The sequence below is a fragment of the Exophiala mesophila genome, assembly GCF_000836275.1.
Source record: "Exophiala mesophila strain CBS 40295 unplaced genomic scaffold supercont1.2, whole genome shotgun sequence".
NCBI classification, from domain to species: domain Eukaryota; kingdom Fungi; phylum Ascomycota; class Eurotiomycetes; order Chaetothyriales; family Herpotrichiellaceae; genus Exophiala; species Exophiala mesophila.
The window spans coordinates 896970-922440 of record NW_015622505.1 but is presented as its reverse complement, the minus strand read 5'-3'; the positions used below and the strand labels follow the sequence as shown (position 1 = coordinate 922440).

At 49.5% G+C, this 25471-nt stretch overlaps 9 protein-coding genes across 11 annotated transcripts; 6 read left to right on the top strand and 3 right to left on the bottom strand.

Annotated features, from left to right (window-relative positions):
- The first annotated feature begins 4951 nt into the window (after positions 1-4951).
- Positions 4952-7660, top strand: PV10_02241 (uncharacterized protein). The gene has a single exon (XM_016366532.1). It carries the CDS (start codon positions 5089-5091, stop codon positions 7546-7548), a length of 2460 nt encoding a protein of 819 aa, XP_016226050.1. The 5' UTR covers positions 4952-5088; the 3' UTR covers positions 7549-7660.
- Positions 7661-10525: 2865 nt separating this feature from the next.
- Positions 10526-12338, bottom strand: PV10_02240 (uncharacterized protein; the record flags this gene model as incomplete). Its single annotated transcript, XM_016366531.1, has 3 exons — positions 10526-10842; positions 10909-12052; positions 12120-12338. The coding sequence occupies 3 exons, from the start codon at positions 12336-12338 to the stop codon at positions 10526-10528; spliced, it is 1680 nt and encodes a 559-aa protein (XP_016226049.1).
- A 639-nt stretch (positions 12339-12977) lies between these two features.
- PV10_02239 (uncharacterized protein) lies at positions 12978-14939 on the top strand. The gene is made up of 2 exons (XM_016366530.1): positions 12978-13245; positions 13332-14939. The coding sequence occupies exons 1-2, from the start codon at positions 13049-13051 to the stop codon at positions 14809-14811; spliced, it is 1677 nt and encodes a 558-aa protein (XP_016226048.1). The 5' UTR covers positions 12978-13048; the 3' UTR covers positions 14812-14939.
- Positions 14940-15018: 79 nt separating this feature from the next.
- Positions 15019-15883, top strand: PV10_02238 (uncharacterized protein). Its single transcript, XM_016366529.1, has 4 exons — positions 15019-15212; positions 15272-15379; positions 15489-15516; positions 15570-15883. The coding sequence occupies exons 1-4, from the start codon at positions 15127-15129 to the stop codon at positions 15609-15611; spliced, it is 264 nt and encodes an 87-aa protein (XP_016226047.1). The 5' UTR covers positions 15019-15126; the 3' UTR covers positions 15612-15883.
- A 106-nt stretch (positions 15884-15989) lies between these two features.
- PV10_02237 lies at positions 15990-19062 on the top strand. Of its 2 annotated transcripts, XM_016366527.1 has the most exons (5): positions 15990-16148; positions 16201-16476; positions 16540-16719; positions 16770-17086; positions 17140-19062. In XM_016366527.1, the coding sequence occupies exons 1-5, from the start codon at positions 16017-16019 to the stop codon at positions 18950-18952; spliced, it is 2718 nt and encodes a 905-aa protein (XP_016226045.1). In that variant the 5' UTR covers positions 15990-16016; the 3' UTR covers positions 18953-19062. The 2 variants fall into 2 exon arrangements, with proteins under 2 accessions (XP_016226045.1, XP_016226046.1); XM_016366528.1 differs by having other exon boundaries at positions 16201-16719.
- Positions 18979-20570, bottom strand: PV10_02236 (proteasome subunit beta type-3). Its single transcript, XM_016366526.1, has 4 exons — positions 20374-20570; positions 20303-20321; positions 19784-20238; positions 18979-19576 (listed from the first exon to the last, which is right to left on the bottom strand). The coding sequence occupies exons 1-4, from the start codon at positions 20374-20376 to the stop codon at positions 19433-19435; spliced, it is 621 nt and encodes a 206-aa protein (XP_016226044.1). The 5' UTR covers positions 20377-20570; the 3' UTR covers positions 18979-19432.
- A 276-nt stretch (positions 20571-20846) lies between these two features.
- Positions 20847-22731, top strand: PV10_02235 (uncharacterized protein). Its single transcript, XM_016366525.1, has 2 exons — positions 20847-21172; positions 21235-22731. The coding sequence occupies exons 1-2, from the start codon at positions 21036-21038 to the stop codon at positions 22601-22603; spliced, it is 1506 nt and encodes a 501-aa protein (XP_016226043.1). The 5' UTR covers positions 20847-21035; the 3' UTR covers positions 22604-22731.
- A 156-nt stretch (positions 22732-22887) lies between these two features.
- Positions 22888-24293, top strand: PV10_02234 (uncharacterized protein). The gene is made up of 3 exons (XM_016366524.1): positions 22888-23059; positions 23195-23323; positions 23587-24293. Exons 1-3 carry the CDS (start codon positions 22996-22998, stop codon positions 23637-23639), a joined length of 246 nt encoding a protein of 81 aa, XP_016226042.1. The 5' UTR covers positions 22888-22995; the 3' UTR covers positions 23640-24293.
- On the bottom strand, positions 24186-25433 carry PV10_02233. 2 transcript variants are annotated; one of them, XM_016366522.1, is made up of 3 exons: positions 25195-25433; positions 25014-25093; positions 24186-24905 (listed from the first exon to the last, which is right to left on the bottom strand). In XM_016366522.1, exons 1-3 carry the CDS (start codon positions 25214-25216, stop codon positions 24192-24194), a joined length of 816 nt encoding a protein of 271 aa, XP_016226040.1. In that variant the 5' UTR covers positions 25217-25433; the 3' UTR covers positions 24186-24191. The 2 variants fall into 2 exon arrangements, with proteins under 2 accessions (XP_016226040.1, XP_016226041.1); XM_016366523.1 differs by lacking the exon at positions 25195-25433 and having other exon boundaries at positions 25014-25123.
- Positions 25434-25471: the final 38 nt, after the last annotated feature.

The window sequence follows — 25471 nt, the reverse complement described above, 5'->3', positions numbered from 1 at the left end:
GGCGGCATGATTGAATACTATCAACCTACACCTTGGGGGGAGCAGGGTTGACTTGTTCGATTTGCTCGGCGTCTGTGCTTGCGACACGCTTGATGTCGAAGGTGACGGGGTCGACGTCCTCGTGGTGTACGACCTTTTCGACAGCCATGGTTGTTCGGTCGGCCAAAGCCTTGTCTTCGAACACTACACTCTGTGTTAGTAACATAGAATCAAAATACCAGAATAACAGGTAGAACTTACTGAATGACAACTCCTCCAAAGTACGGTTGGATGTCTCAGGGAAGAAGAACCAGACAAAGACAATCTCGAAAGCCAGCCAACAGCAATAAGTGATGAGCCACTTCCAGCCAATGTTGTTGAGACCAATAGGGTTGACGAATGTGGTGAAGAAGCCGGCAAGACGACCGAACAGTTGGAAGAAGGCAATACCTCGGGACCGCTCCGCATATGGCCAGATTTCAACCAGATACGTGTACGTCAGGGCGTTGTAACCCAGATTGTATGCAGGCGAGTAGAGGTAGATGAAGAAGATTGTCGCGACACCGGCGGCCTTGTTCTCCCCACCTTCATCCAGGGCGTGCATGCTCTGTTGCATAGAAATGGTCCACGAAATGTAGACTAACAGAAGACTGATCGTGCAGGCGAGATACATAGTTCGTCGTTTGAAGCGCGTGACAAGCATGGCAAATGTGAAACCGCAGACCAACGACCAGCAGGCGGTGCTGACATTGATCTTCTGCTTGAAGACCGAGTCGGTGTGGCCGATCATGGCCAGAAGATCACCGAGGTAGTATGAGATGAGCGTGTTGCCGGACCACTGGGTGAAGAGACCAAGGAAAGTGGTGATGAAGACACGGCGACGCATACCTTGTGTCGCAAATAGTGAGAGCCACGATTTTTTACTGGCCTCAACTTCAATCTGGATGGCTGTGTTGATTTGGGCAAATTCGGCGCGCACGAATTCGGAGTCTCGATCCCCCTCGGCGTGATACTTGACAAGGATATCATAGGCCTCCTCACTACGGTCCTTGGTAACCAGCCAACCTAACAAGTGCCATGTTAGCATTCGCAAACGTCAAATCTGTGCTCGAATCAATGAAGACTTACGGGGGCTTTCTGGAAGGAAGAAGACAAAGCAGATCTGCAACATGGAAGGCATGATCTGGAGTAGAGAAGGAATTCTCCATGCCCAGTTGCTATTAATACTGTTGGTGCCAAAAGTGATGCCGGCAGCAATGATTTGACCTGGAATTCATGAGTATAGTTAAAAGATTCGGGGACAAGCCTTTCTTACCGACAAAGTAGGCGACATTGAAAAGCGATGTCAGGACAGGTCGCTCCTTTGGATAACCAAGTTCACCAATCAAGGACGAACCAGCAACAATACAAACTGGAATGCCGAAGCCGAGGATCATGCGAGCCACAATATACATGCCAACTAGAATGCGCGAGTCAGATATTTGAAGCAAGATTCAGGGGACGTTGCTCTCTCTCACCATGCTGCGCAAAACCTTGAATGATCGCTCCAATGCACATGACAATGGATCCCCCCATAATCGCCCACCGTCTACCAAATTTTTCATTGACAATGGGGACGAAAGGCAGAGACAAGATGGCGCCCAACCCATAAGCGGCAGCAATAATGCCTTTCAACGACCCTTGAGGATCATCGAAGTCTGAAGACTGGTTAGCTGGACGCACATTGACAAGCAAGAGGCACTCGTACATAGTTTCCAATATGGAACAATCTGAAGGGCATTGATCAATTGAGAGTCGAAACCAGAGGTCAACTCAATACCCATACAGGTCGGGAAGAGCATAAAGTAGAGATATCTCAAGTTCGGCTTGCGATACCATGGTACGTTGTCCTCGGCAACTATGCGGGTGACAATGGGATCAGAGTCCCGATTCTCCCTGTTGGTGGGCTTGAGAAGGTTCGACATGATGGCCCAAGATGTTGACTTGGATGGAAGAAGGCCTGACTCGGTCGAGTGTGAGGTGGTGAGATCGCATGAAGGGGAACCATGGCCTTATATGCTTCTCCGGATGCTGCAAGATCTCCCGCTGCAATATTCGTGTGATAGCCTCAACCTGCACCTCCCGTCCAACTATAGACTGTGGCAATCAACGATTCCATTGGTTAGGAGCCCTAGGGCCAGAGTCAATCTACAGGTATAGCAGAATTGTCAACTTCCGCTTGGCACCATTTGACCCCATGAGCATGGGGGGCGCTAAGGTGACACGAGGGGTGGATTGACATTGAGCGTTGACAGTGTTGCTGTAAAATGATCTTTACCTGAAGGTTGCCACCGGGCGAGGAACAAATCCGGGGCATCTTCCGTCTGTGGAGAATGCTACAAGGGAGTTTCCATGTGGGACCATTTGGACATTGAGCAGGCTGATCGTGACTCGACCAGGATTAGCTTCCTGTCTCTTGTCTGTATTACTCAACGTTTGGTCCCTTTTGAGAGCCCACCCAACCGTTTCCCCGGATGGAAGGAAGTATAACAGCGCAAACACATCGATGAACGTAATGTCAAGGTACTGAAACAACCGTAAAACGGCGCATACAGAACAACCAGACTGTGATTCAGAGACCAGAGGCTAGAACACGAGATGGAAGGTAGTGGAGATCATGGGGCTCGAATTTGCATATCCTGTGGTAAGAATTTCCCATGGTCTTTACACTGGCGTTGCCAGACTCTTTTCCTCAAGTGGCTCGCTTGCACCCGGTCGAGCGAATGACGGCAGGGCCAGATTGGAGAGAGAATACGGAGTAGAATCAAGCTCAAGCTTCAAGTTCAGGCTGAAAGGTGCAGAACAAGCGCAACTTGACCTGCCAAGCGGGATAATATGACTGCCAAGCTAGCCGTGGCTGGCATACTTGATCGGGAATTGACGAGATCAAGCTCCGTGTCGCAATGGTCATGGTCAATCTTGGGACCGTCATCGTGCCTCGAGATACTGGTGGTATCCCACATTGGGCATCTCGTGGAATGTAACGTGCGCTAATAAGGCTTGCACCTCGTCTGGCTATGATGTCGAGCTAGGTCTTATTTACTGAAAAGCCTTTGGCCAAGGTCTTTCGGAGCTGGAGGTAGACAAAAACTCATAAAACCATTCAGGTTGAGATTGTGGCGGGAATCCCTTACCATGAGCCCTCACAAATAGGCAATATTCACAGACTTAGTCACGAAGTATCGAATGTACTCATTTGTTCATTGTAACCATAATGACTGTCAGAGCTCCACGCTGATCTCAACGGACTGTATATCGGCAGTTCATTTTTGCTGCTGGACTTGGTTCCTTAGGTGGCGCTTTCGGCTCTCAAAGGGTTAAGCTTCCGTCGTTCTTTCATGGCGAAGATCCACCTACCAACCAGAGTATCACATATTTGAACGTTGTTTTGGGGACCCCGGGCTGCAAGCCTTAGCTAGGTTTGAGGGGGGCGTGCCGAAGTCTGGTTAAAAGAGGCTGCAATAATAGACCAGGACCAAGCCCCACCTCGTGAATCGAGGACGATCGCTGAACAAATACGCACTCCACTGGCGTGGAGCTACCACAGCCTAATCTTCGGCACAAGGCAACCACTCGTATCCTTTATACAATCTGCGATGGGTGCTAGCAGAGTCTGGTCGATATCGTGGGGATTGAATGGGGGTTGAAAACGATGTCGACGCACCAAGGAGGATTTTCGTTGTCCAAGGCAATGGGAGATGGGCTTACTCCGTCATGCCGAGTGTCAAGTTCCGAGCGGCGTGTTTGCATGCTCGAATCGAGCCATGCAAACCCCAAGCTCCGAGCTATGTGGCTGACAGCCTATATTCAGTTGCTAGGAAGTCATTTAGATGTTGGTAGTGTCCCATAGAGCTGTGGAGAGGGGGACATCAAAGAGGACGATACGACCCATGGACGTCGCTACATCTTATGACAGCTTCCGTGTGATTGGCTTACATAGAGATGGAAAGAGTAACTACAATGTGAGTTTCCTCCGTCGTTCATAAGCGAGGCTACACTTGATCATCTCCGACACGACAGCCGACTTCAGGAACTAGAGAAAGAGGGAACCCGCCGAAACCATGCCTGGCCCAGCTCGTGCTGTTTCAGTTAACACGATCCGTCGATATCTGATTTTAGTTCTGATATTTTTCATCATCTCAACACTTACACTTGACCATATCTGTATGCTCAGTCGAGTCCGACAGGAATTAACGGGAACAGGCTTAACCATAAATTCTGGTTTCGTGCAGGCTAAGCGGCGTTTCTTTCAATTGCGCTACGCACTCATGCGCAAGGCCCAACCCCAATGCTAATGGTCCTAACTTCATTTATATATATTCCATCGCACGAACTGTTATGATGGAGACTCGAGTCTATCGTTGGAGGGGCTTAATTCTCCGTTATGAGACTTAGGAAGTCAACAATGATAAAGGCGGTGTCACCATCCCCAGTAGGGTGAGCTGGCTGACAGCATTTCAAATGTCGCTCCAACTTACCTGCTAACGAAGACCTTGATATCGAGGCTCTGCAATCGAGCGCGATCAATTCACTTATCTTGTTAGACCCAGCCATTGGCGGATGCTTTTCAGGAAGAAATTATCGATTCGACATCAGCATCAAGCAAGTCCCAGGTGGAATCCGTGCTACCTACGGCACTGAGGCTGTACTTGCTTTTTATATATGTCTTCCACTTATGCTACAGACCAGTTCGTGAACCAAGAGTGGGGGAATCAGCACTGACAAAAAGCAACAAGGTTATTGGAGGCCCGCGAAATTCCCGAACTGGGCTAGCGCCTTGGGTTCAAGATCACATGTCGATAAGCACCAAGCCAATGAGCCAATCAAATGCTGATCTGAGCCTTGGTCGGCCTTCGCCGATTGCACTTTCCCACTTTCCCCGACTTTCACTCACCTCTTGCCTCGTACTTGGTCTCGTACATCATCGACTACCCTTTATCTCTTTTTATACATCCCCATTTCTTCATTTCCAGTGCCAGTGCCAGTTTGTCTGACTGGGACACCTATGGATTCGGTGTCTCTGTTCTCAATTCCACGTCCGAGTTGGCAGTCGTTGCAGCGCTGGCCGACATGATGTCGGTGGCAAAATACACCGCAACAATCGACGAAAGGACGGGCTATATTACTAACATTGATAGCATTCGAGATCTCGAGTACCCGGGCTTGCGAGACACTTCATACCTGGATCATGCAGGCACCACTCTTTACGCGAGATCGCTCATTGAAGCATACTCGCAAGACCTCACAAGCAATATTTTTGGCAATCCACACTCTGCCTCGGCCGCATCACAGCTGTCTTCGCGTCGAATCGAGGACATCAGGGTCCAAGTACTCCGATTCTTCAACGCTGATCCTGACGACTTCGACGTCGTATTTGTTCCCAACGCGACTGCCGCTATGAAGTTGGTCGGTGAAGCCCTGCGAGATGGCGATCGCGGGTTCACCTATTGTTATCATGCTGAGGCACATACGAGCATGGTTGGTCTCAGGGAACTCGCCACGCAAGGCTCATCATGCTTCTCGAATGATAGTCAAGTCCAACAGTGGTTTGAACAGCGTAAGACAGACTCTTCAACTACACATGGGCCCATCCTCTTTGCCTATCCTGGACAATCAAATATGACCGGTCGTCGACTTCCTCTCGAATGGTGTGGAAGGGCTCGTACGCTCAACCAGAGAGGCAATGTTCGAGTATTTACTCTCCTGGATGCTGCGGCACATGCCTCCACTAGTCCTCTAGACTTTTCTGATGCCAATGCTGCGCCGGATTTCACTGCACTCAGTTTCTACAAGATTTTTGGCTTTCCAGACCTCGGGGCTTTGATTGTTCGAAAAGCTTCTGCTTCAATTCTACGACACCGGAAATATTTTGGCGGCGGGACAGTTGATTCCGTAACGGTTGGGGATGACCATTGGCACGCCGTCAAGGAAAGCTCGATCCACAGCCGTCTCGAAGACGGGACCGTTGCTTTCCACAACATCATTGCATTGCAGTCAGCCCTGAAAATCCATAGCAGCCTGTACGGATCAATGTCGGTCATTTCCAAGCACGCCAAGTATCTCGCATCAACTTTGAGAAACACGCTTAGAAACTTGCGACATGCGAATGGAACCCCAGTCTGCCAGATCTACGCACATGAAAATTTCGAAAGCTGCTCGCAAGGCCCTATAATCGCGTTCAACCTACTGGACGATGCGGGACAGTTCGTAAGCAGCACTGAAGTTGAGAAGCTTGGAATTGTCAAGAACATCCAATTCCGCACAGGGGGTCTCTGCAATCCTGGAGGGGTTGCATCCCACCTTGGCCTCTCTACCGATGAGATGCGCCAAAACTATGCAGCTGGACATCGATGTGGAAGCGCCAATGACATCCTAAATGGAAAGCCTACCGGCGCTCTTAGAGTGAGCTTTGGAGCAATGAGCAGTCTACAGGATGTCACAGCTTTTATGGACTTCATCCAAGAATTTTACGTCAGCGCGAAAAAGCCCGACATCTTACCTGGTTCTGTGCCCATGATCCATCCGTTAGAGAGGGGTGCTCCCTTTGTGGTGGAGAGTCTTTCGGTGTTTCCAATCAAGAGCTGTGCAGCGTATCGAGTACCTCCAGACATGACATGGGAGGTCGGTCCAAAAGGATTGGCTTGGGATCGGGAATGGTGCCTTGTGCATGCAGGGTCTCATGTTGCACTCAGCCAGAAAAAGTACCCACGGATGGCCCTTATTCAACCAGAGATTGACTTACCGCAGAGGATTTTGCGAGTCTCGGCTCGACTAGAAAACGGGGTGACACGAACGCTCGAAATTGGCCTCGATTCAACGACATCGTCATCTTGGAGCTCTTTCCGCCGTCAAAGACCTATTGTCAACAAAACCTCGGTTGTTTGCGGCGAAGACGTAGACGTTGATGTTTACACCTCCCATCAAGTCACGTCATTCTTTACGGAAATTTTGGAAGTACCATGCACGTTGGCTCGCTTTCCACAATCAGGCACCGTTCGACACGCACAAGTCCGCCGACCTGGTGATGTGACGGGACAAAATGATATGCAAATTGGGAGGTCTATCACTTTGTCGAATGAGAGCCCTATCCTGCTTGTTTCGCGCTCGAGTGTCAACCGCTTGAACGAAGATATCAAACAAAATGGCGGCGCGGGGAAGGCCGTGGCAGCAGCCTCTTTCCGGGGCAATATTGTTATTGCCCAAGAACTCGATGGGGCACAACAAGAAGACCCATATGCTGAAGACGAATGGTGTAGTGTTCAGATTGGGGATGATCCTGCATGCCAGTTCGAGGTGCTAGGGCCGTGTCAGCGATGCCAAATGGTCTGTGTCGACCAAAAGAATGCCCAGCGAAGACAAGAGCCTTTTAGCACCCTGGCAAAGACTCGGAAAAGAAGTGGGCGAGTATGGTTTGGCATGCACATGTGCCTGACTTCAGAGTCTCGCTGGTGTGATCAACAGGGAAATGCGGTTCACATACGGGTTGGTGATCGTGTCTCACCTTGCCGAGGACCTCTACCCAGTGTATGAAGATACTTAAATTGTACGATTTACGGTAATAAATTAGCAAGCTAGGAATGATTGAAACTATTTAGCCAGAGACGACGAAGGAGTCGTCGTTCACGGCCTCGAAGAAAAAGAAACATAGCTCATGTGAGCATAATTCGCTTCCTCCCGCTCTCACTTTCCAGTCGTCATAATACATCATCAATCATCAGTAACTGCGTCAAGGTCATGGACTAAACATGATGGGGCATGTACCCCGGTTTAATACGAGGATGATGAGGTGCATCCCTTCAAATTCTCGCCCTCTTCCGAAGGTCCGCCTTTGACGCCTCACTGAACAAATGCGAATCATCGGTGTATCCTTTGATGACTTGATCATCATCCACCATTTCGCGCAGCATTGACTCGAGGAATTTCTTCTGCTCAGAAATCCACGCCTTGGTGGACGCTGTATTGAAACCACGCCCGGCTCTCTTGCGATCTCGTACTTCTCTGAGATGAGCTCGCGTTCGCTCCTCCAATATATCTAGCCGATACTCGGCGTACTGTGAGTACAGCTCGGATAGATCAGAGATGGAACGAACTGTTGTAAGTACAGTGTCGTCCTTGATGAACGCTGATTTGGGTCTGAACGACGTCACCATAGTGATTCGTTCAGTTGTACCTGTTGCTTTCATCGCTTGGTGTTCGATATATCGTCCTTGCATGACGACGGCGTGTCCCTAAGCTTATTAGCCAGATACATGGTGAATGAAAATCAACTACTAACCATTCCTGGCCCACGAACTTTCATGATCGATCCGTCAGCTTTTCTCAACGCGGTTTCACCCCCGACCATATTAGTGCAGTCGCTGAGCATGGTTACGCATACGAAGGCGTAACTGTCGGTGTGCCAATCGACAATAGGCGTGTCATCGTCGACGGGACACCCAGAGATACCTTCATCTGCATCGCGGTGGGCCTTTTCCTCCCGGTCTCCAGTCGTTGATGACAAGTTGATGTGTGCAATCTCAAGGTCAAACTGTGGGACAAGCTCGACTCCAGCAATCTTGGAGACAATTGAGAGCACCTCTGGGCTGTTCCAGGCATCGTATACAAAAGGTGCAAATCTATCTGGTCAGTATTGCCTTGATCGATCCTTGGGTCCAATTTACCTTGGTGCAAATCCTCTTAGCTGCGACTTTGCGATGTTACTTGAATACTTGCAGTTCTCCTGCACTGCGTCGCTAAGTATTTCGGCTCTCATTTGCTCGATGGCTTCCTGAGAAAAGAGGGGGAATGGCTCCGACACTGCAGTGGGCGAGATACCCTTGTCTGTCATCCCGATCTCCGCCATGGACCACACTTTCTTGGGCTTTTCATAAATAAGGTGCTTCTCCGGCTCAAAAGCGACCTTTCTCGGCACTCGCATCGTATTTCTTTCAGAGAGGAGCTCATCTACTGGAAACTTTCGCTTCGCGACGCCAAATGCGGGTACCGAAGAGGGCAAGAGTACGTCTGCTGATGCCATGTTCACAGGAGTTTACTTAAGTTGCTTGAATGAAGATATTCCCAGCCTTTATTGTATATTTCTCAGAATCCAGACAAAAGACCTGCAAGTGCGGGTGGTTGCAAAGAAGAGGAGTTTGTAATGGAAGCAAGACACAAATATCTGAAGAAAGGGAAAGGTAATGGCTACTTCTAAGAGAATAGTAAGTCTAGTACACAAGAACCAGAACTAATACAGCAATGTGCTTGATATATCTAGCAAACGCCAGCGGAGTTCCGTAAGCTGCCCATGCCCAATGCTTGAGCCATGTAGCATGTGGGAAACCAAATCCCTATTACAGCATTCGTCCAACAATTCACACAAGGGAGGACCAGACATTCCAGCTATGTCTTGGTGTCGAAAATAGGCCGCAAGGATAGCACCTACCGATGCACGGTGACCGCTTGCACGGTTGGCTCTTATCAAAGTCCTTATCATGGTTGCCTATCATCAAACCTTGACTATCGGCAAAAATGGTCTCTGGACCAGTTGACGTTCTGCAAACAGAAACTGGGGAGCAGGTCCTACGATCTCCGAAGTGGAGACTATCACGCAGGCATACTGTCAAAGGAAAAAGTTTCTCTCTTGGGACTAACATTAGGGCAACGTGAGATCCCCAGTGGTCACCCCAGACCAACTACTATCGTGATATCATCGCGACGTTGCCGATATTCACATGATCGTGTTTCGAGACCGTTCGAGCCGAAGCCAAGCCCCATCAAGTAGATTGATGATCTTCCAAGCACCCCACTTTTTTAAGAGGAAACAACAGCTAGTTGTTATAGTATCATTCAAGAGATAGATCAGCAGTTGTTGCACGACCGACACGGCGCTGCGGGGAAAACCTGTCGGCCATATTTCGCGAAATGGGATCACAACCGTTGCCTTGGGAGACTGAACAACGGGCATGCATGGCACGACTCGTTTGGATTCGTGTGTCTAGAGTCAGATCTATTGTTTTCATGTCATATTTGATCATTCTCACTCGTCGTTGCGCAGCAGGCGGAGGTGGCTTGAGGCGGGCGCATATGGTGGACATCCCCGCCATGCATAACCTACATACATATGCGGCTGTAATGCCTGCAATGCAAGGATCTATTAACCAAAACAGGCAACGTGCCGGGCTTTGTCAATCGTCAAACCAGAGACCATTTTGATAGGGGGATGATGCCTTTTTCATGATGAAGACATGACAACAACTCGACATCTAAGCCAACTCATCACCAAAAATCGAGTTCTTCAAGGCAAACCATTGGACCATCTTGCCTGCTATTTAGTATCAAGGTTGCTCCCGGAAGGGCCCTCAACGGCTTTCCCCGCGTCAATGACCCTAGGCCACGACTAACTAGAAGATTGACCAGGTAAGTTTGCAAGCCATGGACACCAGGAATATCAATCGTTCTTCCCCGGACCCAGTGGGAGCGCGTGTCTGCTTTGCTAGATTTGCCTTGTCAGGTTGCGATGTGTCAGACCTCATGCAGCAATCATTTGAGCTTTGCCTGGCTCATGAGTCGGAAGCTTCCGCATAGGAATGCCCCAGGACAACAAGAATGCCACGCCGCAAAAGGCTATTGCGACGGCGAAGGCGGCCTTGAGACCGGTCATGTATGCCTCGAGTACCCCTGGGAGCACATCTGCCGGAAACACATTATGCAATTCCGAAGCACCAGTCAATAGTACCAAGCCTGGGTTTACACCTGGTGCAGTCGTGGGTAAAGTGGCAAGTAATCTGTTCACAAAGGCGGACTGTCCTGCCGCAGTACTGAATGCACCGCCAACGGTTTGGAAGACTGCGCGCCAATGGTGGTCAGCCTAGATGAACAACTCAAGTGGGTACAGTGACAACAAATACTTACAAAGTAGGTTGGCGGTCACGGCTGAGAGGTCTTCGGGACCGACATTCGCTTGGGCGATGGTCAGGCCGTGCATAATGGCAAATGCCAATGTTGCCCCAACGAAGAACTGGTAGCCGACCCATGTTGCGGTTGAAGTGCCAATGTCAAGGGTGTAGAGTAACCCGATGGCTACTGTCGCGAGCAGTGAGCCGCTCATCATGACTTGCTGCGCGCGGCCAGTCTGCATGACGACGGCACCACCGAGGAGAGCGAAGACGGCTGCAGCGAGCACCAGTGGTAGATTGTTGACCCCGGACCGAATCGGACTAGCGTTGAGAATGCTCTGAAAGTAGATGGGGAGATAGAACAACAGGACAAGGTAGCTCCCCATGAAGAAGAATTGAAATGGAGCTGTGACAGACAGGGACCGTTGTTTGTACAGCCTGGGGAGCATCATGGCATAATCACCCAACCACAGTTCCCATCCCACCAAGACAATGGCGAGCAATCCAAAGCCGACGAAGAGACCGATGACGACGCTGCTGCCCCAAGGGTGACTGTTTCCCGCATACTGGAGTGCAAGGATGAAGCAGGTGAGACAGCCCATCGCCAAGGTAAGACCGACCGGGTCCGTGTGCAGCAGCTTCTCTTTCAAGGGGAGCTTTGGAGGTGCCCCGACAGCAGGAAGACTGAAAAACAGAAGCACTGCAAGCGCAGCAACGCCTCCGATAGGCAGATTGATATAGAAGCACCATCTCCAACTCACACGGTCGGTGAAAACACCTCCAAGGAGTGGTCCTAGCACAGCGGCAAGACAATAGGTCATTCCAATGATGCCCATCATCAAGGGGCGCTTTGCCGGAGCAACTGTGAAAGAGACAATGGTGGTACCACCCACAGAGAGGCCAGCACCTCCAAGCCCAGCGATAGCACGGCCCACGACCAGGGTCTTGGAGTTTGGTGCCACGCCACAGATCAAACTGCCGACCTCGAAGATCAGCATGGAGACTAAGAAGCTCCATTTCAAGTTGAAGTATTTATAGATCTTGCCTGCCGAGGTTTGGGAGCCACCAAAGGTCATGAAGTACGCTGCTGCGTACCAAGAGACATCCTCGAGGCCATGGAACTCGTCGGTGATTTTGGGGATGGCTGTGCCGACAATTGTCTGTTGGATGCTTTGTCAACGGCTGAGTCCCTCGATGGCTCATGCGTGTTATAGACAAGGAGCTTACCTGGTCTAATGCAATGAGAAAGACCGATATCAGAGAGGCTGATGCCAGCAATATCAGCTTCAATCCGTGGGGATACTGATCGTCAGTCATTTCCTGAGTGGGCTCTTTCTGGCTATCGTTGATGTCGACATCTTTGCCATCGTTTTCGCTCCAGCTTGAACGCTTGTTTGAGCCCGAATCTGTGGCAGCATTGGCCTCTTTTCCTAAATCAGCAGTCATTGCTAACACGGTGAATTGTCAGTGACGATGGAAAGTGTTCTGTCCGAGAGTGCTGTTGGAATCAGGGAGCACCGCCCAGAGACTGAACTTATAAGTGATAGAGCTGGGTCATGATTCATCTCTTTGAAAGAAAAACTTTGTTGCCTGGTTCAAAAAACGGACACGGTGCAATACATTCCCCGAAGTTACCACAAAAATCAGTTGCCAGTCGAAACTTGTCCGTCTTGAGCCGACGCCCCAGGGGGGTGTCATGTCTATAACTACCCTGGTTCAGACGCCTAAACAGAGAATAATGTGTGAGCTGCGGCAAGGAATTCTGCCTGAACGAGACCCCGTTCGGTCGATTTACGGCGGAAAATGGCATGTTGTCACCGTGAAGTTATCTCCACAAACGTAGCAATTCCCTTGCTGGTTGAAATTATGCTTCAACAAAGCCAGTTGAGATATGTGGTTTGAAAGGGGATGCCACGGATATCTAACAAGGGGTCTCCATTGGGTGGAGCCGGGACGCTAGTTGCTGCAGGAAACTTTTTGGGAGGATTTCATTGGTCGCTTCGGAACGTCATTCATTCGAAATCACGCATGCACGGGTGCCTCCCACTAGATCCTCCGGCCAAGTTCATTTTCTTCTCATTAGAAGCCACAGCCGACACTGATCAGGACTTGTTTTGCAATGTTGGTTTCTGCAGCAGACTGTCGCGCATATTGCAATGGCGCCTACGCCTCTGCCATTGGCGCCTCGGATCGGAATTAAAGGGCTACCTTCCATCCCTGTTCCACAGGTGTTGCCCACGCGCGATGAGTGGGCGTCGTTTTATCCTGAGTTGGAGAGGCTTTACGTCCGGGAGCGACGGAAGTTGCGATATGTCATGATGTACATGGAGAGGAAGTATGGATTCAAGGCGAGGTAAGACAACACACATACCGTGGAGCCCCATTGTCGACCATTTGCGGTGACTGATGAACTGACTCTCGTGATCCATATCCTTGTAGTTCACAAATGTTCAAAATCCGGTTTTCCAAATGGGGATTTCAGAAGAATTCAAGGCGATCGGATATATCAGTGCGAAGCATCAAGGCTGAACCTGGTTGCAGCCATCGGAGAGATCTCGGTGTCACAACGCGCTCCCCTAGCCCCGCAAACCTAAGTCTGGGGATCGATGATTCTCTAATGCTCTCGCTGCTATCCAACATACGAGCCTGCAATTCGGCCTTCTTTGAGACGATACAGCCACCGGTATGTTGCTTGGCTGTACCGTCCCCAATTGATCGGGAATTGCTCAACCACGCCACGGATGTCAATCTCGTATTCAAGCTGGTAACAGATCTGCTCGACCGTGGGCATGGTGAAACTGCAGGCAGAATGGCTCGAAAGGCCTTTTTGCTCCTTGAGGAAATGCTGTCACTTGATGTACCGGCTCTGCTGTGGAACCTTCTGGAGATCATGCACCACATGGTCAGCGTGCAGCACGCTGAATTGTTCCAAATGGTTCTCGCTCATGTCATAGCTCTGGAGAATGGCCGTAACTCCGAGGCTCGACCGCTCACTTTCATATTGCAAGGCTTGCGAGACTTCACCTTGCATTTGACCAAGGCCATGAGCACGCTGGGAGAGTCATCGCCACCTTCGCCGTCATCGTCTTCCTCAACCAGTGGAAGCAGTGACTCAGCAGCGAGCAACAGGCGGTGGCACCCCTCTGGACGGATAGCATTCTTGCTTGAACGAGCATGGTCTCTCAATACGGAAATGGTGTTCCACCACTTCAACCCTTGTCTGTTCTCGATCTACTCGCGCCTTCATTGGGACTCATGCTCCATCAACCCACCATTCGCCATATTCGGAGTAAAGGACCGATGGCTCGAGGAGATACGATCACATGAGATTTCTAGCACCTGCGAACAGAACTTTTGTATGAAACTTTACGCCAAGATGAATCCTATCGATGACGACAAGATGTCTCTCCTATCATCATCACTGAAGACTGAATCTGTGCAGCTGGGAAATGACTTCAAGTCACTTCGCGACAGCAGCTTTGCGGAGTTCATGCAATACGGAAATTCAATACTTGGCGAAGGTGCCAGCTATGGTGGAAGTACTGCAACGCTGTTACCCTTGCTTGTTGGACTTTTAAAACACACCATGTTGGAAGAACAACAGAAGGCTGCAACAGCTGTGGCATCTGATCAATTCGACCTTGTTGCCTGTACAATCAGGACGGTCATGAACCTGAGCCTGGAACAACGAGGTGCCGCATATTGGTCTGACCCGGATACTATTTCCCAGATTCGATCCATCATTATGCTTCGCGAATTGGCGGGCGGAAAACTTAAACCAAATGTTCTGCGGGAGATGTGGTCTTTGGAGCAGGCACTCAACGAAGCGGGAAGATTTGAAGAGGCTCAGGCAATCAAGAACAGTGCGATTGCTCGGGCAGAAGAGTACATCCAGGATATCCCGGCTGGATCTGTATGACCATACATATACCCTCGATTTGATCAAATCAGCTTTGTACTACATAGATCTTGCACAATCTTATCTCATCGGGCATGATTGATGTGTGAACAATGGGATGTATTTCTGGTTTCCCTTATCGATAAAGATTCTGAGCCAAATCGGGTTAGCAGCATCTACAGGCGGAGACCGACGGACGTAGGAAGGTGCGTTCTGCATGCCACAAGTCGCACCTGCCTGGTTCCCAGAGTATTTGCAACTGCGCCTGCGCCTGCGCCTGAAATTTGCACCAACCGCGTCTCATGTGTTGGCGCCTCTCACTTCGACGGTGACGATATGGCAAGTTCAAACGGTGCAAGCCAACAGGCTAGTACTGAAGGCGGTGGTGTGGAATGGGACAAGTCCGCAAAAACATTCTCTGGGTATGCATAGCAGCAAGACGAGATTGCTGACACAGCTGCTGATCGACCATTCTCTACAGGAAACAAGCCTCCGAATATTACGATCCTTGTCAGGAAGCTGCAGATCGCAGTATCAAATGTATGCGTCGAAATAACGGGGACAAAGACATGTGTCAAGATTACTTTCAGTATGTGAAGCCCGCAAGTGCGCCAAATTCTCTCCAGCTACTTCGGTGGCAAGGCGAGTGCTCACATGCACACGACATATAATTTCGACTAACCAGATGGCCTATATAGAGCATACCGAGATTGCAAAAAGGAATGGGTAGGCTTCCGTGCCATAATTTAGAACGAGCATTAATTGACCTTGTTTCGCAGATGGCAAGAATGAAATTGCAGAGGAAATCCTGGTTCTCATAACCTGCGCAGCCTCGAGGCCCTTTGCACATATGGGCCTGTAGAATACCTCACTTTATTGTACAATATGAAAAAGCATGGCGGGAACCTGGAAGTGAGGGAGTTAATACGTTGACTCTGAGTTGGACAGTGCAATTAGCGAATTTGTACTGTATAATCTTTTACTCTGCTCTACATATTGGCTGCACACCTTGTCTATGCGAGTTTCACGCGGCATGACAAATATCAAGGATGACAACCTGAAGAATCCCAAGATGCAAGATGCAATCGTGCCTCAAACCAGAATCCATAAAGCGCAGGCGGCGTCGAACGACTTCGTGACATAAATTATTACCCCACACTTAGTTTCGTCCACTGCACCCGTCAATTTTCTCGTCCTCGCTCTCATGACGGCACGGGCAAACAATAATGTCTGACTCGTCTGTCACCGAACGAAGGATACGTCCAATCCAAGACGCCATCGCCACCGATAACTGGAAGCAAGCTCTTCAGCTATGTGACAAATGGTCCAAGAAGGGCGAGAAGTCGGAAAGATTCCTGGTATGGATGTTGGACTCTAAACCTCCAGATCCAGGGTATTGACAATTGGCAGACCATCAAAGCCTTCGTGCTCGTCAAACAAGGGGACAAGGCCCAGAATGATAAGGGGCGAGCAGAGGTCTTGGATCTCTGCAAACGCACACCACCCATCACCGAACCCGAAGCAATCTACCAGCTGCAGACAGCCTTGAAGGCCTTGTCGCTTCAGGAACAGGAGGGGCCCAAAGTATGGGAAAGAGCTGCTGCTGTCGCTCAGGACAACAAAGATATCCTCACAAGATGGCTAAACCAGGCCATCGCGGACCGCAACTGGCTCAGTGCCCAGAAGGTGTGCATTTTGGAATGATTCATCGACTCGCAAGAGACGGGCTGACATGGGGCCATACGGCAGGCCACCATGGGCTTACGAAAGTCATTCCCCAAAGATCGAAATTACGAGTTCTGGAACATCATGATGTGTCATCTGATTCACCAGGACCATGACGGTGTCGACGAAAAGACTAGACTCTTGTTTGCGACTCTCGCGTATCGCATGATCACCAAAGCCGCCGAGACAACAGGAACAGATGAGGTACCACCAAAAGTCGACTTCACCATTTGTCTTAGCTAATGCTATCTCAGGAGCAACTGTTATCACCAGGAAAAGCAATCTCAACCGCGGAAGAGGTTGCACTTCTTGCTACTGTCCTCAACTCCACCGGCCACGCACAAGAGACGATCAAACTCCTGCAGGGGGACGCATTTAAATTAGACTCGAGAATCGGAAAACTCGATCCTCAATTGACATTGTCGCAACTCCTACAGTCTTTCAACGTCGCTGAACAATGGGATGAAGCCTTCGAGTATACTCAAACTCTTCTCTCAAACCCAGAGTATCAATCAGATGACAGGGTATGGATACTCTGGCTCAAGTCTCTGACGAATTCATCCACACCTGAGTTGGTCATACCCAGCTTCCCATACAAGATGAAAGTGAGCTAATAAATATCAGACGTCAAAGGTCATGTGCGCAGGTTCTTGATGATGCTTGCAAGGCAAGACCAATATCGAGGGCTTCGTACAGCGCCAAAATGCAATTTCTCCAGAGTCAAGGTGACGACGAGTCTCTGACGCAGCTTCTTGCAACCTGTCAAGAATATGCTGATGCCTTTTCTACCAAAGCATTCTGCTTTGACGATCTCAAAGATGCTCTCAACTCGCTAGATGAAACCCGATTCAAGGCATTCAGTGATTCACGATTGACCGACACGAGCAACCTTGGACAACTATTTAGCTTGAAGTTGGAGTATAGCAAAATCCCCACCTCCGATTCAGGTGACACTTTGGTCCGCTTCGTGGGCCGAGCCCTCGCCTTGTACAAAGACTCGCTGGTAAACTCACCATCATGTCCGGAAGCAGCTGTCCTAGCGGTTCTCGCCTTGCTACGGCTGTCAAAAGCCGAGAACAATATTGAACACGCTCTCCGAGCCACGATTCTTCTCGAAGCCGCCAGAGCAAAGTTTGAGGATTACTACTTGTTCACTGTCCTGTTGGTCCAGCTTACTTCATATCTGGGTCTTTTCTCCTCTGCAATGGATACCTTTACTAAACTCAGTGTCAAGAATCTGCAGTATGAGACTGTTGCACACTTGATGTTGACTAGAATCTCAACCTTGCACCCCTTGCCTAGCAGGCCGAGCGATGAGAGGTTGGATCCGATGTTTGAGCTGGACATCGCATACACAGCCCTGGTGAATGCCGATAGGGCCCTCGTCCGTGCCATTCGAGACGGCCTCCGGTTCAACAACTATTCAAATATAGCAAACAGCGTCGAGATGCGATCTGATATGAAGAAAAGCGCGAGTCTACAACTGTACATGATTGAAGATCGAAAAGTGTCGAGAATTCATGGCGTTCCCGAAGCTATAATCCTTGATCAGAGCATCGACACAATCGTCGATCATAGAGACTGGGCATACCTTCCCAACTACCGCAAGGACGACGCCGAGATGATCGACTCATTTAAATGTGGTCCAACACAAAGAAAAGGGTGGATTGACGCCATGAGGCTTCTGGACAACGTGGTGACTTATCTACAAGCTGAAATATCGGGCCACACCAACCTCATTCCAAAACTTGTTGAACACATCACCACCACACTCAAGGCTGTGGAAGGGTTTTCTGAGCAACAGCTCGCCGAGCTGACCGAAGCTGAAGCGACAAGCCTGAAATGCCACCAGACATTAGCCAAAGGCGCTCTTCTCATTCACGGGCCTCCTGCAACGAGAGAGCAAATGGTCGAGGTACTGGAACCGTTGAAAACATGGTTGGAGGAGATCAAGGCCATTGAAAGTCAAGATCCAATCCCGACTTCGCCCACGGTGGCCGGCGTGCCAGTTTATACATGGAAACAAATCCACACCAGTCTCTCGCGCCTGGAAACTCTTCAGCCAGTGGCCATGTTGCTGGGGATTTTGGCCAAGAAGGCCAAAGGCAAGAGTAAAGCGGCCGCGGCGATTCCCAAAGACGACGTGGCAAGCTTGCAAGGTCTTGTTGCCGAGATTGAGAAATGCATCCACGACAATGCGCTACGAATCGAGGGCGAGATCAATGCTTCGGGTGTCTTGGGCAAACTGGTCGACTTGGGTTATGGTCGAAAGGTAGATGGGGTCGTGTCTGAGGGGCTCGACTTGACTGCTCTGGAAGAGGCTTTGGGCAGCATCATAGACGAGGCGACAATGGAGACTATCTGCGGCGGTATCAAGGAGAGTTGGGAGGAGGCATTGGAAAGACTCCGGGTGATCAAGGTTCGTCGGAACAAGTAACATCTATACTTGCATGTGCCACCACGGCACGACATTCAATCTCTAGGAACTCATAGCGACACGGATATCTAGGCATAGACTACAGTGCATATCAACAGTGATGATTCTCCTGGCATTACAGTTGATGAGGCCAAATATTTGTCTACCTGCTCGAGTGTAGTTGACCGTTCACCCAAGGCTGGCTCGAAGAAACCGCAGTTCCCCACGAGATTATGGATGCCTGCCTCTGGAGGGAGGTAAGTCACGGCCTATCTAGTGCCGGAGACAATCACCATAGACCTTTTGGCGGTCCGTTTCAAGCATACCAGCCGAAGCTGCAGCTCCAGACCAGCATACAAAGCAAAGTCTCCCTATTGTGCCCATCCACTTCGGTCGGACCAGAGCCGTGATAGCCAAACCATCAATTATGATTCTCGGAGAACGCCGTTGCATGGTGGTAGAATGTGATGATAGTACACGAGAGTGAAGCAGAAGCCATTTCTAGTCTTGTCTTCCCTTGAGTAGGCGCTTGGTAACCTTATCCTTCTCGATGATGTAGACATGGGCACCCCAACCTGACAGGGCATCGCGATCGACAGCATTCAGCAGGGCCTGTGATATCGTCTCAAAAAGCTCATCCGGTTCCTGTAGTAGAGTCCCGTATTAGCTTGCATGAAGAAGGGGAAAGTTTGCAAAATCGAGTTGGGTGTCGCAGGGACACGCAGCAGGACAGGGAATATAGACCCAGAACAGGAATAGTGTCATCTTGCCGTATGCCGTGTACGAGACCACAGGTAGACGAAGACATAGCATGCGCCTCTTGAAGAAACCCTCAGACGATGAAAGACCTACCAAATCAGGTTCCCATAGCCCCTCACATGTTCCAAATAGTTGATCACTGGCTGTTCCTGCGACAATGAAGTCCTTTGCGAAATCTATACATCCGATCGAGTCGAAGCCACAGATAAACGGCTTCCCTGTTGTATGATTGATACCGGCAAGAACTGGACTGACGAACCAAGGACCGAATCTCCGTTCGTAGAGAGATGACGAGACTAGGTTTGCGAGTGTCTGAGGGGAGATGTTGCGTTCTTCTCGTAATCGGTACATGTTGACTTTATAGCGAAAGGTGTCTGAGACGGTTTGAACGTCTGTTGCCAGACCTGTCAGGCCCAGAAAGACCGAAGGTGCATAATTGAAGATTTTGGGAAAGTTGTTCGACACCGTAAGGGCTTGGAGACCTAGCCGAAGATCGCATGCTATGGCTACACAGTCTTTGCCCACCATGGCAACGCATGCACCTCCATCTGGATGACAAAGCAGTTAGTCGACAAGAATTCGGTAGGAGCTTGTTAGCGATAGGGAACGCACTGATGTCGAATGGACTACTCTAAAGAAGGTGTTAGATGTTGGAGTTTCCCAATTGCGAGGATGAGGCTTACCATTGTGGCGGTGGATCGGTGTGTGCAATTGAGAGAATACGAGGATGAGGAGGGAGAAGCGAAGTCGGTAGAGGACGAGGACTGGGAGATTAAGGTGATGAATGGAGAGGTAGAAGAGTATGGCTGGTGAGGTTGCGTTGTAGATTGAGATGTCGATGGTTGCGCAGGCACGGCAGGCAATTGCAGACCAACGCGTTCAATGCAGTCGCAGTCTAGAGGAAGGGAAGGCACTAGTAATTCGCCGTAGTGTTAATTCAACCAGTTTGACGCCTGAAGGAGTTAGTTCGTGTTCTTAGGCTTCTGCTCTTCAGTTGGAGAAATGCATGTCGCCCAATGATAGGCTTGTCCCCCGGAGATGGAGAACCCGCTGGTATGACGCCGCTTGGTGCCTGCCATACGCAGACGTTTGGAGAGCCTGGGAGCCTCGCCGCCGAATCGAAACATCAAGACAAGTTGACTTCCATCTCCCACATGCCATCACCTAAGCAATTGTGATTCCCATTCTAGATCCTTCTCTCTGCACTGATACCCAAATATCCCAGAATTTCAATCCTGAACAGTCCATACTACCTCAATAACATTCTATCTCTGCCGAGTGGACATTTCAAATCATCCAACCCCCCCGCCTCCGGCCGCAGGCTCACGCCTTCTACACCCTCAGCATGTCTGCGCATGTCGTGGTGATTGACTCGACAGCGAGACGCCATGTCGTCAAGACCACACCGAATAAATACCTCAGCGAAGTTGTTGAGGAAGTCTCCGCGAAATTAGGTATCAATGCCTCTCAATATGGCCTAAAGTAAGTGCGTCTCCAACGCCCTGCAGTCAGCCCTGGTTTCCATATTCTGACCTTTTTCTTAGACATAACAACAAACCCGTCGATCTATCGAGAACCCTACGTCTATCCGGTCTATCTTCCGGCGCCAAACTCGAACTCATCCAACTCTCTAAATCCGCTGGTGTGGTTTCGATAGCCCTGCAACTCCCCGAATCTGAGGCAAAGGGTCAACCCAATGCACGTCTCACAGATAAATTCCCCAGCTCCACCACCCTTTGGCTAGTCCTCAGGAAGTTTGAGGCCGGTGTCGCAGGAGGAGGAAGTTCAACACGAAATTTCACTGCTCGAGGCGTTCCATCAAGTCAAGGCGCCGCTGGTGCGGGAAGATTGTACTATGAACAGCCTGTGTTGAATTGCTTAAATCGAGAATTGTCTTCTTTTACCGATCTGCAAAAGACACTTGCTCAGCTTGGCCTCAACAGTGGTTCTGCCCTGATTCGACTCAGCTTCCGCCACACAGATATGCCTTTGGAAGAAGCCATGGCCCAGATACAAGGTTATTTTGACACAGTCGACCCTCCGTCCACATCGCACCAGCCAACGCCAAAGGTTGAGCCCGTCAATGAGCCTGTTGCTCCATCAAGTCAGCAACCAGAGCAGCCAGAATGGACGGAAGATATCAAGCCCAACGAGACCACTAGTCCCGAACAAGAACCTGGTCCTTCCACTTCCGCCTCCGAAGCCACTGCCACAACCACCACGTCGAGCGGTCGGCCAGTGTCAGTTTTCCGGCCTCCTAGTTCAACAACACCCTCAGCTGCTTTAATCTCCCACAATGACACAGACTACGTTCCTACGGTGGAACATGCACAAATCCATCAGAAAATGCTCAATGACAGCACCCGCAACCGACGGTTACCCACCGAAGCAGAGCTTCAAGCGCAAGCAACAGAAGAAGCGGCGAAGTGGGCACAAATCACAGAGGTCGAGATCAAAGTTCGGTTTCCTGATCAGAGTGCGGTGAGTGCCAAATTCAAGCAGACAGATACAGGGCACGACCTCTATGGGTTCGTGAGAGACTGTCTGGAAGACAAGTGGCGATCTGACGTTTTTCACCTGCGGAATCCTGGTGTCAAGGGAAAGAATGAGACTATTCCAGATGACGCCAACAAGACATTGATCCGTGGCCTACAGCTAAAAGGTCGAGTACTGGTGACATTTACTTGGGATGATTCAAAGGCTAGTCTCGAGGCAAGAGGGACAAAAGCACTGTTAAAACCCGAATTGCGAGCTAAAGCTCAAGAGTTCAAGGCTCCTGAGGTGATTGCTTCACAGGACACGCCAGATGACCCTGGCGTCAAGGTGACCTTGGGTAGCAAGACAACCTCGGAAGATAGTGGAGACACGAAGAAGAAACTACCAAAGTGGTTGAAGGGATTGGCAAAGAAATAGAGGTTGCGGTAGCCACATCGGCTAGAGACTGTACGTCGATGTCATGTGTAGCATCATCTCGTATGAGATACGGTCTTGGGACTATAAATATTAGAGCATGACATGAATTTAATAGCGATTGCATACCGTTCCAAAGATATATGTTCACGTTATGTGCAGCCTCGTGGACCAACCTGTGATCTAGCGCAAGGCTTAACCCCGAAGTCCCCTCACCTTTAATTCCGGCGCTAGTGAATATTCCGCACAATGGGATCCAGGTTCAATTGTTGGGAACATCAGGACATTGAGACGAGACTGCGCAAAGTCACTCGACGACTACCACACACCGACTCCGGCCAGACGCAACTCGAATTCCTCAGATACCCCAGTATCAACCACCCACCTACATCAAGATGCCTTCCGAAGTCACCGACATCAAGCAATTCCTTGAGATTGCCCGCAGAAAGGATGCCACCGGTCAGTCTCACTCCCGGTTCTTTTTCTCTGCCATCTTGCGACCAAAGGATTCTTTGGGGGCGTTGTTGAAAGATTGAAAGATTAGTCTCTTTTAAGGCGAACATCATAACTGACATACATTCATTTATCCACTAGGCGCCCGCCTCAAGAAATCCACAAAGTCCAAGAACATCAAGTTGAAGCTCCGAGGAAAGCGTTTCCTGTATACCCTCAACCTCAAGGATGCCGACAAGGCCGACAAGATCAAGCAGAGCTTGCCTCCTAGTAAGTTCCGACATGATTTTTATGTTTCTGTTTTGAGGACATGGTTGAAGTGGAAGCATCTGGATGAGCAGATGGCAAGAGAAGCATAGAGCGGGTGCAATGAAAATCTTGAAACACCGAGAAAGAGAGGGATAGAACATGATGGACATGAAATATCGCTGAAGATCTTTTGTCGAGTTCGACGAGTTTTGCGTCGAGATTCCAAAATGCAACCTGCCAACCCCATGGACATAGGCTAACCACCCATCTTTCTCTTTCTACAGAAATGCCCTTCCAAGAAATCGGCAAGAAGAACAAGAAGCCCAAGAAGGACTAGACATCTCAACAGCCCCAGCGAAATGCTTCGGTCATCTATTCCAGCGCTTGACTTTTTGACTTGATCGGCTTTCATCAAAAAAGGATTGCGACCGAGTCGTTGTCATTACCATATGTCTCTTTTCCTTGAACGTTCACCCTCTTATTCACGGTTTCGACGGCAATGGACTCGATTGCAGATTTTCTGTTCCATTCCAATTTAGAATATGGCTGGTTCGAATGTTCTCACATGATGATTCATTCAGTCGGTCATGTTTGAAATTATGGACTGGGTTGGATGGAGAGTGTTCATGATAGTTCATGGATTCATGATCTTTTCGACGATCTCGGGTTTTCGACCAGTCAGTCAATCAGTCAATTGTCTTGTGATCCGGGAGTATGGTGGATATCCATAGCGATTTAGACCAAGCCGGAAGATCCAAAGCTGTGGACAGAGAGAGAGAGACAGAAAAAATCAACGAAAAACATATGAAATCACTTGATGACCCTCAGTTTCTTCCTGACAACATGTACTGATATATCAGATGATTCGTTGAAAAGTTATGCGACAGGATCAATTTCTCAAGATCGGAGCATCGCCAGAGGGAGCAATATACTCGACCTCCGTGTAAACAGGATCAACATCCCTATGTAGTACAACCCGCGCCAGATCGTGACTCGAACACCGCAACTCCCACTCTCCAAAGTAATTGACCGTCGGAGCAACCTTGGTGAATCCCAGAGCTTCGAACAGGCCGATACTCTTATAGTTGGCCTGGCCGATTTTGACGGCGAAGAAATCAATCGTTTTAGGCTTTGTCGTGGTCGATGTAACTCCCTCGAGGTCTTCTCGTCCACCGCCAGCCTGATGATGCTTGAAGAACTCGGTCACAATCGGCTCTTGATGCTGTAGAACATAAGTAAGAAACGCGCGGACCGACGCCTTGCCTAGTCCTTTTCCTCGTTGAGCCTTTTCAGCGATCATGACTTCGAGTTCCGCGACCAAACCCAACTCTTGCGTAGGATCATCACCCTCATCATCATCATCCTGATCATCCACTGAAACGAACATATTGACATCACCGACCATGACGAGCGGACCCGTGCCGATGACCGAGTCATCAGGGCGTGTGTTGACGTCGAGATCGGTAGTGACTGAAGACCGATAGTCAGACAGACGTCGACAGACGATAAATGTCAATTTATCCCCATCAGTGCGCCATGTTTGTTGCATAGCGTATTCTTCATCGAGAGATAGTGGTTCCGATGCAGTCAGGACTTGGATTTCCTATTGAAGAGGCGGCGCGGTAGGCATTAGTAGGGTTATGAAGATATAACAACAGGTCTCTGACTAAGTAGTTCCGTAGATGGTGAGCAGAAGAGGTCACTGACTTACAGCATCTTTCATCCATTCATGGTATTTCGGTACATGGTGCATAGAGTAAGGAACCAATACGACTTGACTTGTCGTCACAGCTGGGATGGAACAAGAGGTATAGAGTTAGTCGTGTTCCTCTTTTCCTTCTTCTAATTCTTCTCCGACGAAAATGAAATGGCAATTGGAGAGTATGTGGTACCTGTAAATTCATTGATCCGCATGGTTTTGGAATTGGATAAGAATCCGGTGGCATGACAGGTTGTCCAAGTGTCGATGTTGGTCAAGTCACTGTTGGGCGAGATTTATATTGTGGAGGCTGTTATAAATTTTTTGAATGTTGGAATTTTGACTGCCATATTGTAAATTTTAGATGTCCTTGGATCTTGGATAATGTTGTGGAAACATGCCGATGAATTTGTCGAGATGAGAGAATATTTGATAGGGGAGAAGTCTCGTTGAGGTGTTTACCTGAAAAC

Excerpts from the sequence above, each read along its gene's own strand:
- PV10_02241 (XM_016366532.1), top strand. The coding sequence starts at position 5,089 with ATGATGTCGGTGGCAAAATACACCGCAACAATCGACGAAAGGACGGGC.
- PV10_02239 (XM_016366530.1), top strand. The coding sequence starts at position 13,049 with ATGGCGCCTACGCCTCTGCCATTGGCGCCTCGGATCGGAATTAAAGGG. Across the intron at positions 13,246-13,331 it reads AAGTATGGATTCAAGGCGAG|TTCACAAATGTTCAAAATCC; the intron begins GTAAGACAACAC and ends ATATCCTTGTAG.
- PV10_02238 (XM_016366529.1), top strand. The coding sequence starts at position 15,127 with ATGGCAAGTTCAAACGGTGCAAGCCAACAGGCTAGTACTGAAGGCGGT. Across the intron at positions 15,213-15,271 it reads TCCGCAAAAACATTCTCTGG|GAAACAAGCCTCCGAATATT; the intron begins GTATGCATAGCA and ends CATTCTCTACAG. Across the intron at positions 15,517-15,569 it reads GAGATTGCAAAAAGGAATGG|ATGGCAAGAATGAAATTGCA; the intron begins GTAGGCTTCCGT and ends CTTGTTTCGCAG.
- PV10_02237 (XM_016366527.1), top strand. The coding sequence starts at position 16,017 with ATGTCTGACTCGTCTGTCACCGAACGAAGGATACGTCCAATCCAAGAC. Across the intron at positions 16,477-16,539 it reads ACTGGCTCAGTGCCCAGAAG|GCCACCATGGGCTTACGAAA; the intron begins GTGTGCATTTTG and ends GCCATACGGCAG. Across the intron at positions 17,087-17,139 it reads ACGAATTCATCCACACCTGA|ACGTCAAAGGTCATGTGCGC; the intron begins GTTGGTCATACC and ends AATAAATATCAG.
- PV10_02236 (XM_016366526.1), bottom strand. Across the intron at positions 19,577-19,783 it reads GGCTATGGGAACCTGATTTG|GAACCGGATGAGCTTTTTGA; the intron begins GTAGGTCTTTCA and ends ACTCTACTACAG.
- PV10_02235 (XM_016366525.1), top strand. The coding sequence starts at position 21,036 with ATGTCTGCGCATGTCGTGGTGATTGACTCGACAGCGAGACGCCATGTC. Across the intron at positions 21,173-21,234 it reads GCCTCTCAATATGGCCTAAA|ACATAACAACAAACCCGTCG; the intron begins GTAAGTGCGTCT and ends CCTTTTTCTTAG.
- PV10_02234 (XM_016366524.1), top strand. The coding sequence starts at position 22,996 with ATGCCTTCCGAAGTCACCGACATCAAGCAATTCCTTGAGATTGCCCGC. Across the intron at positions 23,060-23,194 it reads CCGCAGAAAGGATGCCACCG|GCGCCCGCCTCAAGAAATCC; the intron begins GTCAGTCTCACT and ends TTTATCCACTAG. Across the intron at positions 23,324-23,586 it reads CAAGCAGAGCTTGCCTCCTA|AAATGCCCTTCCAAGAAATC; the intron begins GTAAGTTCCGAC and ends CTCTTTCTACAG.
- PV10_02233 (XM_016366522.1), bottom strand. The coding sequence starts at position 25,216 with ATGCGGATCAATGAATTTACAG. Across the intron at positions 25,094-25,194 it reads GCGGATCAATGAATTTACAG|CTGTGACGACAAGTCAAGTC; the intron begins GTACCACATACT and ends GTTCCATCCCAG. Across the intron at positions 24,906-25,013 it reads ATGAATGGATGAAAGATGCT|GAAATCCAAGTCCTGACTGC; the intron begins GTAAGTCAGTGA and ends CCTCTTCAATAG.